The sequence below is a fragment of the Neodiprion lecontei genome, chromosome 7 (assembly GCF_021901455.1).
Source record: "Neodiprion lecontei isolate iyNeoLeco1 chromosome 7, iyNeoLeco1.1, whole genome shotgun sequence".
NCBI lineage: Eukaryota > Metazoa > Arthropoda > Insecta > Hymenoptera > Diprionidae > Neodiprion > Neodiprion lecontei.
The window spans coordinates 24,816,656-24,833,908 of record NC_060266.1 but is presented as its reverse complement, the minus strand read 5'-3'; the positions used below and the strand labels follow the sequence as shown (position 1 = coordinate 24,833,908).

At 39.4% G+C, this 17,253-nt stretch overlaps 4 protein-coding genes and 1 non-coding gene across 6 annotated transcripts; 2 read left to right on the top strand and 3 right to left on the bottom strand.

Moving 5' to 3' along the window:
- Positions 1-103: 103 nt before the first annotated feature.
- Positions 104-2,261, bottom strand: LOC107217421 (loricrin). The gene is made up of 3 exons (XM_015654942.2): positions 2,106-2,261; positions 1,600-1,651; positions 104-1,413 (listed from the first exon to the last, which is right to left on the bottom strand). The coding sequence occupies exons 1-3, from the start codon at positions 2,112-2,114 to the stop codon at positions 272-274; spliced, it is 1,203 nt and encodes a 400-aa protein (XP_015510428.1). The 5' UTR covers positions 2,115-2,261; the 3' UTR covers positions 104-271.
- Positions 2,262-4,110: 1,849 nt separating this feature from the next.
- On the top strand, positions 4,111-4,182 carry Trnag-ucc. The gene has a single exon. It is a non-coding gene; the product is annotated as a tRNA-Gly (tRNA).
- A 93-nt stretch (positions 4,183-4,275) lies between these two features.
- Positions 4,276-5,834, bottom strand: LOC107217418 (facilitator of iron transport 1). 2 transcript variants are annotated; one of them, XM_046745516.1, is made up of 4 exons: positions 5,687-5,834; positions 5,348-5,458; positions 5,075-5,293; positions 4,276-4,809 (listed from the first exon to the last, which is right to left on the bottom strand). In XM_046745516.1, the coding sequence occupies exons 1-4, from the start codon at positions 5,760-5,762 to the stop codon at positions 4,697-4,699; spliced, it is 519 nt and encodes a 172-aa protein (XP_046601472.1). In that variant the 5' UTR covers positions 5,763-5,834; the 3' UTR covers positions 4,276-4,696. The 2 variants fall into 2 exon arrangements, with proteins under 2 accessions (XP_046601472.1, XP_015510426.1); XM_015654940.2 differs by having other exon boundaries at positions 5,075-5,458.
- A 2,582-nt stretch (positions 5,835-8,416) lies between these two features.
- Positions 8,417-10,192, bottom strand: LOC107217424 (mucin-22). The gene is made up of 3 exons (XM_015654946.2): positions 10,045-10,192; positions 8,860-9,828; positions 8,417-8,611 (listed from the first exon to the last, which is right to left on the bottom strand). The coding sequence occupies exons 1-3, from the start codon at positions 10,121-10,123 to the stop codon at positions 8,499-8,501; spliced, it is 1,161 nt and encodes a 386-aa protein (XP_015510432.2). The 5' UTR covers positions 10,124-10,192; the 3' UTR covers positions 8,417-8,498.
- Positions 10,193-14,538: 4,346 nt separating this feature from the next.
- LOC107217410 (zinc finger protein 728-like) lies at positions 14,539-17,253 on the top strand. The gene is made up of 2 exons (XM_015654932.2): positions 14,539-14,983; positions 15,098-17,253. The coding sequence occupies exons 1-2, from the start codon at positions 14,840-14,842 to the stop codon at positions 17,246-17,248; spliced, it is 2,295 nt and encodes a 764-aa protein (XP_015510418.2). The 5' UTR covers positions 14,539-14,839; the 3' UTR covers positions 17,249-17,253.

The following is a 17,253-nucleotide window of genomic DNA, read 5'->3' as shown; positions in this document are numbered from 1 at the left end:
AGAGTGATATATAAATTTTTGCACAGGGATCATTAATTTAGTCCAGGAGTGTTTAATGGTAATTAATCATAAAACGTGGAGTCAGAATTATACGCGACAATCGTTCATTTTCACAATGTATTTTATTATAAACAAGGCAGGTAAAAAACGTGTGCACTTATGCCTAGACAGACAGCTGACGGTAATGAAAATAAATATTTACAATAGTATAACAATAACATTGTCTCCAACCTGGATTAAACCTAAACACGACGCTTTACAATCGATATAATCAAGCATATCCTGAGAATGAACTGCCATGTCCGCCGCCCGATGAATAACCACTGGAATATCCAGCAGGTCCTCCGACCGAGTATCCACCTCCGAGGCTGGAGCTTCCAGAGAATCCTCCGTGGCTGCTACCGAAGCTTGGACCGGAATAACTTGAATACGATGGACCGCCGTCGAAACTACTGATCTTTCCTTTATACCCGCCGCCTCCAAATATTCCGCTTGAGTAGCTCGGTCCGCTGGAATAGCTGGAGCCGCTCGAATGACTCGGACCGCTCGAGTATCCGCCTCCGCCTCCTCCACCCGATTTCACGAAAATGATCTTCCCGCTTCCCCCGGACGAATATCCACCTCCTCCATGTCCGCCCGAAGAATATCCTCGACTTCCTGGACCGCTAGAGGAATATCCTCCTCCCCCGTGTCCCCCAGAGGAGTAACTTACGCTGGGACTGGAAGCATAGCTTGCTGGGTATCCACCACCACCGCCTAGACTGTAGCTGCTGCCGCCGTGGCTTCCTCCTAGACTCGGTCCGCTTTTGTATCCTCCGGAGGAGAAACTACCGGGGCTCGAAGAGTGTCCGCCAACGGAGTAACCGCCTCCAACGAAGCTCGGTGCACCGTGTCCCTTGCTTCCGCTGAATCCTCCGTGGCTAGGAGCGGAGCTACTCGAGTAGCTACCGAAGCTTGAGCCGCTATCTCCTCCGAAGTATCCCCCAAAACTGGATCCAGAGTGTCCGCCGTCTCCCGAGGAGTAGCCACCCAGACTCGACACCCCGTGACCACCACCACCTCCGGAGGAGTATGAGGTCTTGATGCTGTGCGGACTGCTAGAACCTCCTCCATAACTTCCTGAGGAATATGAGCTTCCGATGCTGCCTAAAGATCCTGAGCCTCCTCCGTGATCTCCGGAGGAATAGCCGCCGGAGGAGTAGCCGCCTGAAAAGCTATCGTGGCCGCTGCCTCCTCCACCCTGTCCTAGACCCCCTGAGGAATAACTGGCGAAATCAACGTCGGATCCATGACCGCCTCCTCCTCCTCCGCCGCCGAAGTCGTAACCACCTCCTCCTGAGCTGCTGCTGTAGTCATAGCCTCCACCTCCTCCGTCTATAAGTCCTCCACTTGAGTATCCTCCGCTCGAGTAACCTGATGATTAATTCACGGAGACTGATATTAGGTGGTGAGTTACGGGTGTCGTTTATGTGAACGATCAGTCAGAGGAGAAACTTTCATGGCTCTGGTTTTTGAGCTTTTGCTTTTTCAGTGGGTATAATTAAGGCACAGAAGTGCTGGCCTGATTTCTTCGATTTTTTAAAATTGGGACATACTTACTAGGCGGAGGTTCGGCAAAGATGACAGTTGCGCACGCTGCGACTAGAGCAAACTGTGAATAGAAAACTCTGTTACAAAAGTTCACCCAGGCAAAAGATTCCCAGACAGTAGAAATCTTATAGTCGTCGAAAAGACATCTAAAGGATGTCTTATGCGCCATTTCTAGCGTCTCTGACGCCCCAAGGACATCTTTTAGGTACGAAGATATTTTTTGGACGTAAAGATATCCTTTAGGCGTTAGAAAATGGCGCATAATACATCCTGTTTAGACTTATTTTTAACGACTTCAAGTTTTGTGCTGTTTGGGTTACGTTGATTACAATCGAATAGGTTTTTGCTTTTCAGATTTCTGATAGCTTTTCAGGTGAGAGAAGTAACTGTAAATTACTTTTCATGGCTTTAAAGTAATATGCAATTGACTATTTGCTTACTAAGTTTTCAAAATCAAATTCGGAAATAGTCTCTACCTTATTACTATAAATTATTTACTGTCAAGTTTGGCTTACACGAAACATGATGCCTCCTTTCGCACGTAAATCCCAACGTAAAGTAACGGACTAGATTAAAAATTGTAAATTTATCCTACGGTCTCTTGGTGTTACACGGAAAGATCTAGAGACGAGTAGAAACTGCTCTGCGAATCACTTTCTTACTGTTTTATACCCCCGTGAACCCCTACTTAAATAAGAGAAGGTAAAAGAAGTCTTATTGAAACGAGGTGCGGTGGTAGGAGAACATCCGAAACCCACTCATCCAGAGCGATGAAAAGAAAAAGGAAGCAAACGGTATTTGTTACTCTCAGGGAAAGCAAGGGGTCAGAACTGGACTGCCATTAAGCCTCATGCTCCAGAACTCTGTCACTTTGACCTTTGAGATTGTTGATACATTTTATTTTTAAATTTCTTTTTTACATTTCCCACGCAGGGATTTTTAATGCTTTGATCCTACCAACTGCAATATGAGTTTTCTTCGAAGCGTTCATTTCGCTTTTCATTGCTATGAATAATTTGTATTCATCGCTTCAAGAGACTAATTAATTACGTTTTTTACGATAATTACTATTAGTTAAGTTTCGATTTGAGTTACTAAATCACGGGCATAGTAAATCCTCAAACATACCGTCTACGTTTCTCATAAAAGAAACCTGATCAACGACTTTTCATGTTCGTAGCGATGCTCCAATTTCTTTCCACGCAGCAGTAATGTCAAGGCCGCAGGTACTTGTTAAAGCGAAAGTAGGAGAACTTTCAGTTATTCGGTAAAATGAATCCTCCGTGAAACGAAAAATAAGGCTAAAAGGCGTGTGCCACTGATGTGTTTTAAATTCGTATAGTCAATTTCTACAGATAATAATAACTCTTCAGCGCCCGTGTTAATATCGGCATTGTTGCTAGTTTTTACCCTCATATCATTAAAAATAGCTCGCTTCGTAATGCGATGATAAAAAAAAGTTGCACGAGAAATGACACACATAATCGCAAAGCGTATAGTAAATGGAGTAATTCAAATTCATGTACTTCATATTCAAAGGCTGCACATATACATTTCATTGATCAACTTGTGAATTTTCAAATTCTAATACTGTACAAAGACTTTCAAATTGACCGCTGTCACCATCAGGTTTCTATGCAGGTGTAACACGTTTAACTTTCAGATGTGCAGCCGGCTGTTCTTTGATAAGAACGTGAATCAGTTTCCTGCATACTAAGTGAATTTCTATACTAAATTCTTCTAGCATACGGATCAGTTGATGCACAGTGACGATGCCTCATGGAGATTTCAAACGGAATTCAGGAGATGTCTTCAATGCATGTTCGATAATACTGTCGGCATGTAAGCACGAAACGAAAACGGACAAGTTTTGAAGTCGTTCGTCTTTATTTGTTTATACGTATATATAATACACGTAGGTATGAATAATATTTTATATTCATTGCACGAACATGGAATAACCGCGATCAATTAGGAATATAATCACTTTCTTCATGTTTGTGTCACGATATTTTCCATTTTGAAAGTTTTTTTCAAAATATAGTTTCTATACGATGATTCTGTGAATTCGAGAGATCGACGAGCGAATGAACGGATACGTTCATTGACTACTTTTTCGTCTGCTTGACCGTTTGTTCGATGAACGATCTTACTCCGTAACGTAAATGTACACGTACGTTCATACAAAAGAAATTAGTTATCAGTTAATTCTTGGATATAAATTAAAGTGTCAAGAATCATTTTTCGCGCTGTATTACCGACAAAAATATCGCGATATCAGCTAGCTGCCAATTAACGTCTAAATTCTAAATTTAGAATAGAGCGCGATTGACGCTCTTACACATATATCTTCTAGATTAGTATACGCTGGTTTTCACGTAGTTCAAAATAAGTTTAAATAAATCACCAATATTACTTGTTATTTATACGTTAAAAAGTCTCGAGTTGAGAGTATGCAAAGTTAAAAGCAGATGTTATTACAATCCTTCTTAACACTAAATAATGTTAGCATCATCATGTGCGATGGTGGTGTAATGGTCAGCATAGTTGCCTTCCAAGCAGTTGATCCGGGTTCGATTCCCGGCCATCGCACTTCTTTTTTATTCTTCGTCTTTTCGTCGTGTGTTTTGTTTTCAGTCATCGTAATTACGGTCACTACGAGTAACTAATTTTTGCTAGTACAGCTGCATCTGTTATATATTTTATTTAATGATCATAGTTATCGCATTTCTTAAAATACCATATTACTTGTATGAGAATCGCAATGAAATAATAGTTAATAATATTAAACATTATTACAAAAGAGTTGTCGTATACCTGCTTAGTTATTTTGTCGCATCTGTTCAGTTCACAAAAGTTTCAGCGTTACATTGAAAGCTTTCGTATAACGGAGCTACTCGACACAAGTGCCGATGCCAGCTAATAAAATATCTAACAGGTGTTTCGAGGGTAATCTGGCAGCCAAATATCATACAAGAGCGAAAAAAAATGTCAACTTTGTAAAATTTAACGATTGATAGATACACTGCTCTACTAGAGTTTATATATTATCATTTCATTAGGCTTGAGGCAATCTTCAGGGTGGACATGATGAATTTTATTTAATCTAGGTAAATAAATTAGTCCAGAAATCAGCAATTGATTCGTAGTTTGATTTCATGGCGGTTGCAAGTGATTCCATGTCAGTTATCGCCGACGAAACCGCTGCCTCGCCGCATGCTGAAACAGGCAAATATTGATAAATATCACGAGTATAACTGTCGGCGAAAAATAATTCGGTACGCTTCATTTTATTAGTATACTACGATACGCGCGGAGTTTCTTGCTCCGCGATAACGTTCTCATGCTCGCTGCATGAATTATGTAGTTAAGAGCCGCAATGTCGTGCCGTTATCGTCATCTTCGTATCATTCTTCACTTTCTGCAGCTGATGTCCCTCGCAAAGCAGATGCTGGCAGGTAATGCCGTATACATGTATACTTACTCAGCGTGTCGGTGCACGATGATGATGAATCACTGGTCAAAGATGAGGCGGCAGATTCTGCACTCGAAATCACTGAAGAAGCCACAGATTCTGCTGCTGAAGCTGCTGAGGAAGCCGCGGATTCTGCTTCTGAAGCTGCTGACGAAGCCGCGGATGCTAATGCTGAAGCTGCGTCTGTATCCACAGAAGACACTGCCGAAGCTGCATCTGAAGTCTGATTTGCCGCAGTTGCAGCCGCGGTTTCCGCGGTTTCAACCGCAGTTGAAGTCTGATTTGCCGCAGTTGCAGCCGCGGTTTCCGCGGTTTCAACCGCAGTTGAAGTCTGATTTGCCACAGTTGCAGCCGCGGTTTCTATAGCACTTGTCAGGCTTGAGAAAAGGTCAGCTAAAACATAAAAATTCATAAAATCACTGTAGCGATGAAGAGACATCAGTATAATTATTCGCACAAAAGTTTATTACCGGAAGATCATGGCAATAAAATGTATATATTCGAAGGGCACATCGATAACCATCCGGCGAATTGATCCTCCGATAATTACACGATAAAAAAAAGTATTATCCAGTAGTTTTTCCAATTATTTGCAGGTAAACAGTGTTCGTGAATACTTACAGGGAGCAGCGTCGCTCACAGCGTATAGTTGGGAGCACACCAAAAAGGTGAAAAACAGGGCGGCGACTTGCTTCATGTTGTTGAATATGTGGAGGTACTTAGGCTTGAGTAGCTAATTCAGCGGTGAATGCAAATCCCAAGTCCGTCGGTATTTATACCGATCGTCAATCCCGAAATTTTTGCCACGCATTGACACGAGAGCCACGCTAGCTGTACCACCTGATTTTAGGAATTTACGCTTATAATCTAAATACGTACTAATTAATTATTTGATCAATATCCAACACATGCGCGCCGTGTTACGCATATTTGCTCTCGTTTGTTTGTCTCTCAACCGCAAATTCGTATGATAACGCCTAACGAGAACTGCGTAGAATTTTTACTTTAACGAAGTGATAACAATCCGTTTTTTGCGTTTTTATAAAATTCTCATCGTTCTAATTGGCTGGCATCAGATGAAATAGGCGAAAAATAATGTTCCTCGTGCCACGGAGCTTTTTTCAGGTCAGCGTTAAGTTTTTACAGAATAATTATAAAGTATGTAGACGATATCACACGATTATACACGACATGATTCCAAGCGATATTAATGACCCCCAAATTTCTCTGTGAATGAGGAATCCAATATTCAAAATTTCTTCAAGACTTTCGCTAAGCTTTGCAGAATTCCGAATTCTTATTAAAAATCCTTCACTTCTTTGATTTCTCGGTTCAGTCGTCACCTCGGTTATATCTGTTAAATAATATGAACATCAAAACCTTCTAATCGACTGATTTATCAAATATTCCAACCAATACCGTTGCTTCAAGTCGACTAACAATATTTTGTGAACGACCATGTCTCACACTTCAAAGAGATATCAATTATATAATTGGACGCACCGTCTTTTTTCAGATTTTGTCTTTGCTTGTACTTCATTTGAATTGCATCTTACTTTCTTTACTCGGAGAACCCTTTTAACGTTGTTTTCGCAACGCGGGTTACCTTTTTTAACCCTCGTGTCGGATATTGAATCCGAAACCTTTTGTAATATTATATATCACAGCGATGTCTGTCGCAAAGCCTTTCTCTACATCTAATTGTTTATGGGTTTATTTGCCGCGAGCTAAGAATGCGCTACAGGTGTGTAATACAACAGTGTAATAGGCCGTGAAATTTTAAAGGCTTGTAAAATTCGAATGATACAGGCATAATAGACTTTATTAAAAATCACATTATCGCTTCACAGGCTTCAGGTAATTTTCAGCGTAAGTGGCGTAAATATATCGAATGTCATTTGTAGTATTGGCATGCGTCGAAATCATCCCACTCGGCTAATGATTCGACACGTGTTTTTGCGCCATTTGCGGCTGACGCGAGCTAATTATAATTATTGACGATCCTACTACATTTTTCGCATGTGTCGAAACGAGCGAATGTTGAAACTGATTACGCTTAAAACTGTTTATAGCCAAAAGTAATTTGGTTTTGCTTCACTATATTAGCATACCGTAAGATACCTGTAGTTTCCTGCTTTATTTGTTTGTTTTTTTAGTTACTTCCAACAATGATCCTGAATATACTTACAAGACGGTAGCGTCGATCGCAGCGTAGAGTAATTGGAAGCACACGAAAATACTAATAGAGCAATACTAATTCAATTTTAAATGCCAATTTACATTTTCCCAATCGATACAACTGCGACACCATTTGGGCACGTACATATAATTTCGAGCCTTTACCCTTACATCATAAATGCGTACTAAACCAGATCATAACTATTGCTTGTATCTAAAGTGAAAAAAAAAAATCTTGAAGTATTCACTCACAATATCAGTGAAAAACAGACTATTCTCAACAAACATTGACAACAAATCATCCACTGCGCGCAAATAAGCCTTGCTTATATACAACGAAATAACGAACCAATAATTTACGCCGTACATTGACAGCATTGATAGTATTCGAAAAAAATATTCGTCGGAAAGGCAAGAAAAATTGTAGAAAGTGGAGCATAATTTGAGTATAATCTTCACCTTTACCGGATTACTGCATCAGCATAACAATTAACTACTACTTTCAAAAAGCACCAGACACATATTTTCAATGTGGATTCTTGGGGATTTCACGGATGAAATGTTTTTACATTGGCGACAGAATTCGAAGTAAAGAATTCCCTGGCATTTTCCTAATTTCCAGCTCTAATTTTCGGAAAAAATTTCTTGATTTCTCACCAACTGTTATACTATTTGTCATGCAGCCAAACGGGCCACGTCGAATCATTTTTAAGTTGGTGTTGAAATCGAAAAGTCTTCGAGTTTTGAACAGAATAATTGTAAAGAAGTCGATTTTACGCTGTATCAGCTGTAATTGCAAGCGAAAATTAATGTCAATCGCAGATTAATCTGAGCTTTTTGGAACTTAAAAAATTTCATAATAATTCACTGATTTTTCTGTTCATTCGTCACACTTCGACGGTGGTCTCATAGTTAATATTGGTATGCAAACGGGAAGTTTAATTGCAAGTCCTCATTTAACTGGGTTCCACCGATTTGCTTGGTAACGATCAAGTAAATATTGGGGATTTTGCACCAGTAGGCGCTAGTTGATCATTTAGTTACGTTCACTGGGGTTGCATTTTAGGTATACCTATAACAATATTACAACAATGTCGTTTCGTACTGCAATCTCGGAGCAGCAATTGTCTGGAAAATTGTCTAACAATAAGGTTAATTGTAAAATTCGAATGATGTGGGTACAATGTACTTTATTGACAATCGGTATTATCATGCAGCAGGTTTCATGCAACCTTCAGCGTACATGTAATGAATTCTATCCAAATAAATTTGTGAACAAACTACCAATCGATTCCGTGTCTTCTACAGCAGAGGATACCACTGACTCGTCGTCACTTACCGCCGACGTAATCGTTGCCTCGAGACACGCTGAAACAGGCAAATATTGAAAAGAATATTATAAACGAAAACTATACTAAGCCAAAAATAATTTTGTTTCTGATTCGCTTTGTAGTTGGAGTTTCTTACTCTTCTGCGAAAATACCTTTATGTTGCTGTATATCGGAGCACAAATTATCCGAATGCCAATCTCATCTTTACCATCTTAACCGTGTGATATTGTAACTGATATGCCTCACAATACGGTTGTAGGTGCTTAAAAATAATGCTCTACTTACTTAGGAAATCACTGCAGCTCGATGATGAATCGGTCAAAGATGAGGCAGCAGATTCTGCAGCTGAGATTGCCGATGAAGCCGAAGATTCTGCAGTTGAGACTGCTGATGAAGCCGCAGAAGAAGCATCCGATGCTATTGATGAAGCCGCGTCTTCTAATGCTGAAGCTGAATCGGATTCTTCATCTGTGCTCGTTGTTGCCGCCTCCGTGGTAGTTGTTGCCGCCTCAGTAGTCGTTGTTGCCGCCTCCGTGGTAGTTGTTGCCGCCTCAGTAGTCGTTGTTGCCGCCTCCGTGGTAGTTGTTGCCGCCTCAGTAGTCGTTGTTGCCGCCTCAGTAGTCGTTGTTGCCGCCTCTGTGGTTGTTGTTGCCGCCTCTGTAGTAGTTGTTGCCGCCTCTGTAGTAGTTGTTGCCGCCTCTGTGGTAGTTGTTGCCGCCTCAGTAGTCGTTGTTGCCGCCTCAGTAGTCGTTGTTGCCGCCTCAGTAGTCGTTGTTGCCGCCTCTGTGGTTGTTGTTGCCGCCTCTGTAGTAGTTGTTGCCGCCTCTGTGGTAGTTGTTGCCGCCTCAGTAGTAGTTGTTGCCGCCTCAGTAGTCGTTGTTGCCGCCTCTGTGGTTGTTGTTGCCGCCTCTGTAGTAGTTGTTGCCGCCTCTGTGGTAGTTGTTGCCGCCTCAGTAGTAGTTGTTGCCGCCTCAGTAGTAGTTGTTGCCGCCTCCGTAGTCGTTGTTGCCGCCTCTGTAGTCGTTGTTGCCGCCTCGGTGGTAGTTGTTGCCGCTTCCGTGGTCGTTGTTGCAGCCTCCGTGGTAGTTGTTGCCGCCTCGGTGGTTATGGTTTCGGTGTCTGAATCCGAGGATGCCCCTCCCGTTAAAAGTGACAAAACGGTTTCAGCGCCACTTTCTGCCGTCGAAACCGCCGCTGAATTCGCGGCAGCCGTATCAGAAACCAATGAACTCACTAAGCTTGAAAACAAGCCAGCTGAAACATAAAAATGCACAAAATTACGATACTATTAAGTAATTTGTACCATGAGATCCATTTGTATTGTAATTTAAATAACAAGACGATAACGAAATATTGCTGAAAAAATAGGTGTACAACAAATCGTGGCGGATTCATTCGCTGATAGCTATGTATACGATCAAAAAAATTTATCTAGTAATTTTATGATGTATGTACGTATATTATACTTACGAGCCGGTGCAGCATCGATTGCCATGTAGAATTGAAAGCACACCAAAATGGTGAGAATCAGAGTGGTGGCTTGCTTCATATTGGCGGATAAGTGCTATTCGGTACTTCGGCAGTAACAATTCGGCGGTGAACTCGAATCGCATTATAGGTCTGTATTTATACCCCTCAATCCCGACAATTTTTCTATGGCAAATTGACACAAGTGCGACGCCAGATAAACACGTGATTTCGGATGCCTGTGCTCACTGTACCCAAAACGCTTATAAATGATTTATACAACTCTTATAAACATTTTTACCTGCCAACAGGCGCTACATTATTATATATTTTCATCTGTTTTTTCTTTCATGTCCGAAAATCATCAACTCGACGTTCAATAACAACTACTTATAATATGATTTGGTGAATAACTTTTTCTTTACCAATGTATCCGTAACCATTGCGGGTAATAGTTCGAAAATACCAACTTTACAAATTATTCTACATTGATTTTAGCATCGAGGATCGTTACACCCATCATAGAATGGAAAAAAAAAACAGGAATAGAAATAAGAAATATACAATCAATACTGATTGGATAATAATGCATATCTCTTATTTCGATTCGTTGATTTCCGTTATGTACGGGGCTTTAAATTATTAGAAAATTATAAGTGTGCTCTATAATAGTTATTTTTGATAAAGCTCATTCTGAAAACTCAACTAAGAGGCAGACGAATGACGTGGAATCTTCACCGGCGAATTATAAAGCGATCGATTTTCTTCAACTATAACAGTAACAATTGTAAACGGTGGGTGAAAATTTTACTCACGGTATCCAAATGGATGAAAATTGTCTCTTGTTTTAGTTCACATTCTAATCAATTTGTCATAATCGTTACAAAATTAGCAGACGCAGATTAGTAAGGCAACGGAAAACCGTCTCGAACGTGAACTGCTTGACGGAAAACGTACAAAATGGCATATTGTGTAATTTTTGCCGGAGAACCAAGCGACTCCTTACTCCGTACAGAACTTTGCGTAACAAAGGGTGTCTCATTTTAAGTAGAATGAAATAATCTCCAAAATATCTTGATGAAAATAAATTTTACGGACAAAACTTTTAGGGTTTTGAGGGGATATAAGATGGCGAGGAAGAGGTCGAAATCACTTCATATTTTCTGGTAAGAAAGATATCATTTTTTGTTAGATTAAATCGTAGCTGTCTTTAAATCAAATCCAAGTGTAAAAAAAAAAATTACATTTAGCTTCAATAACTTGAAATTTATAATGGTACTTTTGATTTTCAGGAGATTTGAACTTTGGAATCCTCAGCTTAATAATTATAAGTAATTATTGTAGTATAATCTATGATAGTAATTGGTCAAAATCGAAGCACGCTTATGCCAAATTAAAAATTGTCCGGTCCTGCAAAAAAGTACTGTTTTGCCCGTCTTGCATATTGGACGAAAAACAGAACCACTAAACCTTATTTTAGAAAATTCGAATAATTTCGAGCTTTGAAATGATCAAATTTTTATAAAATCTCGTTTTATCAATTATAAGTTTGAAATGAGTCAGCAACGACCGACATATTTTTTGAGTTCAGACGGGCCCTCCGATTGACTCTGAATAGTTTAGTGCGAATACTTATATATCGGACTTAAAAGTACCACAACTCCTGAGGCCTTGAAGCTATGAAACACAGATAAGAAGAACATTGGTAGACAGCAATCTCTCATGTCACCATCAACCTTTAATCCTAAATATTTCTCTGGAATTCCCATTACTCCACTTAAAATGGGACACTCTGTACGTAATTGGCACTAATAATTATAGTAAGTCAGTCCAGTAATTCCACTTAGCTAATTCACTGAAATTATAAATCAATAAATACCGAGTTTTATCGTTTTATTCTACCATTTCCTGAATGGTGTGTGCATTGTAGGTTTGCATTGATAGTTTGCGGAATTATTCAACTGAAAATACATTTATATCTACAATAAAGTATACATGGTAGGTCGTAAAATAAAATTTTTCAGATTTGTTAGATTCACCGGATATTTTTTTTATTTATAATCATATTGTCATTTTACAGGCTGCAGATATCTTTCAGCGTGGATATAATCAATTTTATTTAACCTGTTAGCATCATCTTGGCCCACCAAGTTGCGAATGATTCCATCTGTGATTGAAACGCGGTTCCAACTGACTCAAAGTCAGTTACCATCGACGAAATCGTATCCTCGCCTAATGCTGAAACAGGCAAACATGGAAAATGATTACAGATGAACATGTATTACCTGCGCGACATGGTGTTGTCGTTTTATTATACGCTTTCTGCAGCTTGCGCGTTCTACCTTTGTTGTAACTGACTAGCCACTTTACACATAGGCCACCGACATGTTTTGAAAAAGTGCTGCGAGGCTTGAATTGATTGACAATACGGCTTACTTAATTACAGGCGTGCGTGTATACATATGCTGCATGTAAACGTATACTCACACACTATCGGGTCATTCGTGATTTTTTCTACTTACACAACGTGTCTGAAGAGTTGGATGAAGAAGAAGTTCCAGTCAAAGTTGAAGCTGCATCTGACGCGGCACTTTCTAGTTCTGAAAGTATGGCTGAAAAATACGAAAGCACGAAATTAGTCATCGAAAGATATCGTCATTTGCTGACGACGCATTAAAATTAAAATATTGTATAACAACGTTTAGTTCGACTTGCATTTCGCTTTCTTGACGATACTTTAACTATGAGCGAATTTATTCGCAGTGATATGTTACAACTAGATTCGTTATACTCACAGGCGGCGTCGATCGCAGCGTACAATTGGAAGCACACCAACACGGTGAAAATAAGAGCTGCGACTTGGTTCATGGTAAATATCTTGATGTATCTTGGTAAAGATAGTTCACGATCAGTGAGAAACGTGAACCGGTGGTTCCGTATTTATACCAATCGATCGACCCCGAGTTTATTCGATAGCTTGATACAAGTGCGCGATCCCAGTTCCAAAACACGTGATTCGAATTGCGTATTAACATATTTGATTACAATTATCGCCCACTGTACCTGTTAGGTCATGTTCATTCCCAAAACTCGTATTTACTTTGTTTATTCGTATCATTTTCAGCTTCAGCCAAATGGTTGCAGCCAGCAAATATGTGAGGAAAAAATCAAAATCGCTGCACGGAGATTACAAACAAACGAATGTTTTCGTTTTAACACCATATTTTACGAAAGTTTTGATCCTTCTACCATTTTTCCAATCATAGTAATAATTCTCAAAACCGTGGTGAAAAAGCATTTCATATGATTGATAGACAAATACGTAGGTATAGAAGAAATTCTTTAAAATATTAGTTTTCCCGAACTTTGAATCGAGCACTTTTAGAGTTTAGATCGGGAATTTCACCGAAATTTGCTGAATTTATTCGGCAATCGAAACAAGAAATTGGAATTGAATTTTGTGGAAAGATTGAAATTGAACTGTTTTATACGCGGCCAGTAGATGGTAAAAAAATGTCAGATATATTGTAGAAAAATAAAAATGTTCGACATTACTGAATTTTCATAAAATTTTGTACCAACATCAGAATTATTTTGAATAAAATCTCAGCTTAGTTAATACGACTCGTTCAGAGTTTCACAAGTTCTTAGAATCGTTGAAAATGTTGATCCCGAATAGCGCAACAATATTTTTCCACCGAAGAAGGAACCTCCGTAATTATCTATTTATCCGTAGAATTTTCAGTAAAAATATTTTGGCCAATCGCTCGTCATAATTAAGTATATAGACGAAAATAGTTCTGGTTTCAATTGACGCAATTTCCAGTCCTTATTGTGCGTGCTCATCGTATGTTTTAATATTTTTCGATTACTGCGAGCAAACAGCTGGTGGAAAAATTACGGATAATTAAGCAATTAGCAAACGATACGATGCACAATCGCGAAATGCTAACATGATCAAGCTGATTAAACACGCTTGATTAGACAGATATTATTTCGCTGTGATGACGCAAGAGCTCATTAATGCTACGGTCCGGACACATGCACTTAATTTGTCTGTAAGGGATTTTTGCGTGCACGCGCATATGCTTTATTATAGGACAGAACGTGCCGAGAGAGACAGCTATTATTGGAAAATGTCCTCATGACGTCAGAGAGTGATTATCAGCGCCATTTTATGAACACATAACCTAATTTTCGAATTTTAATTGAAGAATTCGTAGATCTTGGTGTTTCAAATTACTCATGTCGCATAAATTAACGAAACATAATCAATAATATATCTGTTCGACCATTCGTACGTGGAAAAATACGGTCAACGGTCAGCTACCAGCCTGGTTGCATTAGTTAAATTTGTTTCCACCAGATAACGCGTTGCAAAGTGACAATCCTGATAGGGTTCAGATTGTAGCTTTGTCTCTTTCTAATTCGCTGCGCGCGCAACAGAGTGCAGAAGACTCAAAAAGTAAGTCAAACACTCAATAATTTACGTACGAGATGCGCCATAATTTGTGAAGGAATGATTTAGTTGTAATTCTACTAATATTTGTATTTCATATTATCTGTAATGCATTGCTGAGCTTGACTTCGATCTAACGTATTTTTCATTCGATGGATTTGGGACGGGGAATTATATTTGTATGCGACTGTAGATTGAGAGTGGGGATAAACTCAAAGATACGCAGAATCGGTATGCACCTAGAGACGGGCTTCTAGGTTGTATTTTAGCGACTGTCGGTGATGTTATTTGAGGTTATTTAACAACGCACGGCAATGAAGACGTTTCCAATAACCAACGATGCGGGGAAATAACAGTACAGAAAACACGTGTCGCTTATGCTTGGCAAAAGTTGACGAAAAAGAATTTATACCAATATTTCCCCAAAAGTATCTGAATGGCGTATCACTCGTCATGAAGATTATGGTCTGCGTGTCACTTACAGTAGGTAGCGATTGTCAAATAAGATGAATCTCTCCTTTGCCAGTTACGGAAGAGAAAAAAATTCAGTACATTAAAACTTGACAAACAATTTCTTTTCATTCTTATTTTTCTTAGATTCAAGAAGACGATCTTTTTCCAAAGAGAATATGCACTGCTTGCGAAGAATCGGTGAACACGTTCTATGCCTTTCGCGAAACTTGTTCCCAAGCTTACTTCATGCTGATTCAAAACTACGGAAAGGCCAAGGATCTCATCAAAGAATCAGAGTCAAAACTGAAAGATGATTCTGAATCTTCAGAGACTGTCGAAAAATCTTTATCCGAAGAAAACGAACGGAACCTATGCGGTGGAGAGTTAACAGGTGGACAACAAGTTCTATTAAGGAATGATCTAGAATCGCAACCAAATCCGAAGGAGAAATGTTACTTTGGTGATCAGTGCTTAGAGAAGCTTCCAGACATAGAAAATATTGCAAAACATGAAAATTTCAATAACGATTTTGATCTGGAACGAAATATACCCGAACATCATATCATGTGCCTTGATACGGATCAACGTTCTGTTGATGAAATAATTTTGGAAGGTGGAACTAACTCTGAAATTGTTGAAAAAACTTGTAACAATGATATAGAGGGTTCGGCAAAGGAAATTTGCTTTAAGGATAAATCATTGTCGATAGATAATGCTACGAAAGATGCAACGCCTGTAGAGAAATTTACAGGAAGGGAAACTGATGAAGATTTACAAACTTTCAAAGAATCAAGTTCGACTTTAAATGAAATTTCATCAACTAATGTCAATGTCGACGCAGATTGTTACCAAGTTGAAGAAATCCATCAGGAAATACGTTGTGGAAAGTACATCGAACAACAAATTAGATATAAATGTTTGCGGTGCAAGAATAGCTTCAGTGACTTAGATTCAGTTACGGCACATTATGCGGATTATTGTCAGCCAAATGATTGTCAAGAAATCGAACAGACGTCTGCAGAATCGAACGATGCTGAGGGCAGTACCAATTACTTGAATGCTTTTGCATACTTGGATGAAAATTTTGAGTTGGAAAATGAAGACATGCCGACATTGGAAAGCTTAAATAACTGCTCTGTAATCAAAGACTCTCAGTGTTCAGAGTCGAAGAAAATCAACGGATTAGATGGAGCAAATGATGAACAGATATCTATCCCTGGGAGGGAAAAGAGCATCGCTTTGGCATCAAGCGACGTCTGCGTTGTGAAAGTGAAAGAGAAATTCCGTGAATGGACAAGTGAGACACAATTAGGAAATTCGGATAGAGAACGAAAGAGGAGAGGACGTTGTCCAAGAAAAGTCGATCACCCTTGCTCAGAATGTGATAGAATATTTGCCAGCAGTTCGTTATTGAAGAGACATTCTTCGGTACATTCTGGAGAACGACCATACGCATGTGAAATTTGTGACCGACGATTCGCTCAGTTGGGACAGTTGAATTTTCACAAAAAATTCCACAGCAATCCACGTTATCGATGTTATATTTGCAGCAAGCCTTTCCTTAGACCGAGCGATATTGAAAAACATATGCGTACACATACGGGCGAGAAACCGTTCGACTGTAAAATATGTTTGAAATCGTTTGCTCAGCTTGGAGCTTTGCAACAACATTCAAGAATTCACTCGGGTGAGAAACCGTACTCTTGCGAAATTTGCGGCAAGAATTTTTCCCAGAAGGCAAATAAAACTAAGCATGTCAAAATACACAAGGAAGGTGAAAGGCCTCACACTTGCGACATATGCGGGCGAAGCTTTTCTGAATTATCGGAAATGGAATTGCACAGGGCAGGGCACGGAGGAGGTAAACCGCGAAAATGTGATCACTGTGAGGACAGTTTTAGAAAATTATCAGAGTTAAATGATCACGTAAGACGGTTTCACACTTTTGAAAGACAGCACAAGTGCATGTTCTGCTCAAAGGAATTTTACTCGATATATAATTTAAAGCAACATGTGATGGTGCATACGGGACAAAAACCTTTTGCCTGTTCTAAATGTGATCTTAGGTTTACACAGAAAGGCAATCTCACGAAACACTATGAAAGAAAACATTCCAAGTTTGTAGAAAAAGGAGATTGTCATATTGTTGTCAACGAAAAATCGTTTGATGGTGATAATTTATTATTTGCCGAGGCTAGCATCAATCAAGTTAATACCATTGATCGGCTAATTGTGGAACGAGAAGAAACAATTGAAATGAATGCTCAGGCCGTTCTCAGGAAAGATTTTTCATGATTGCC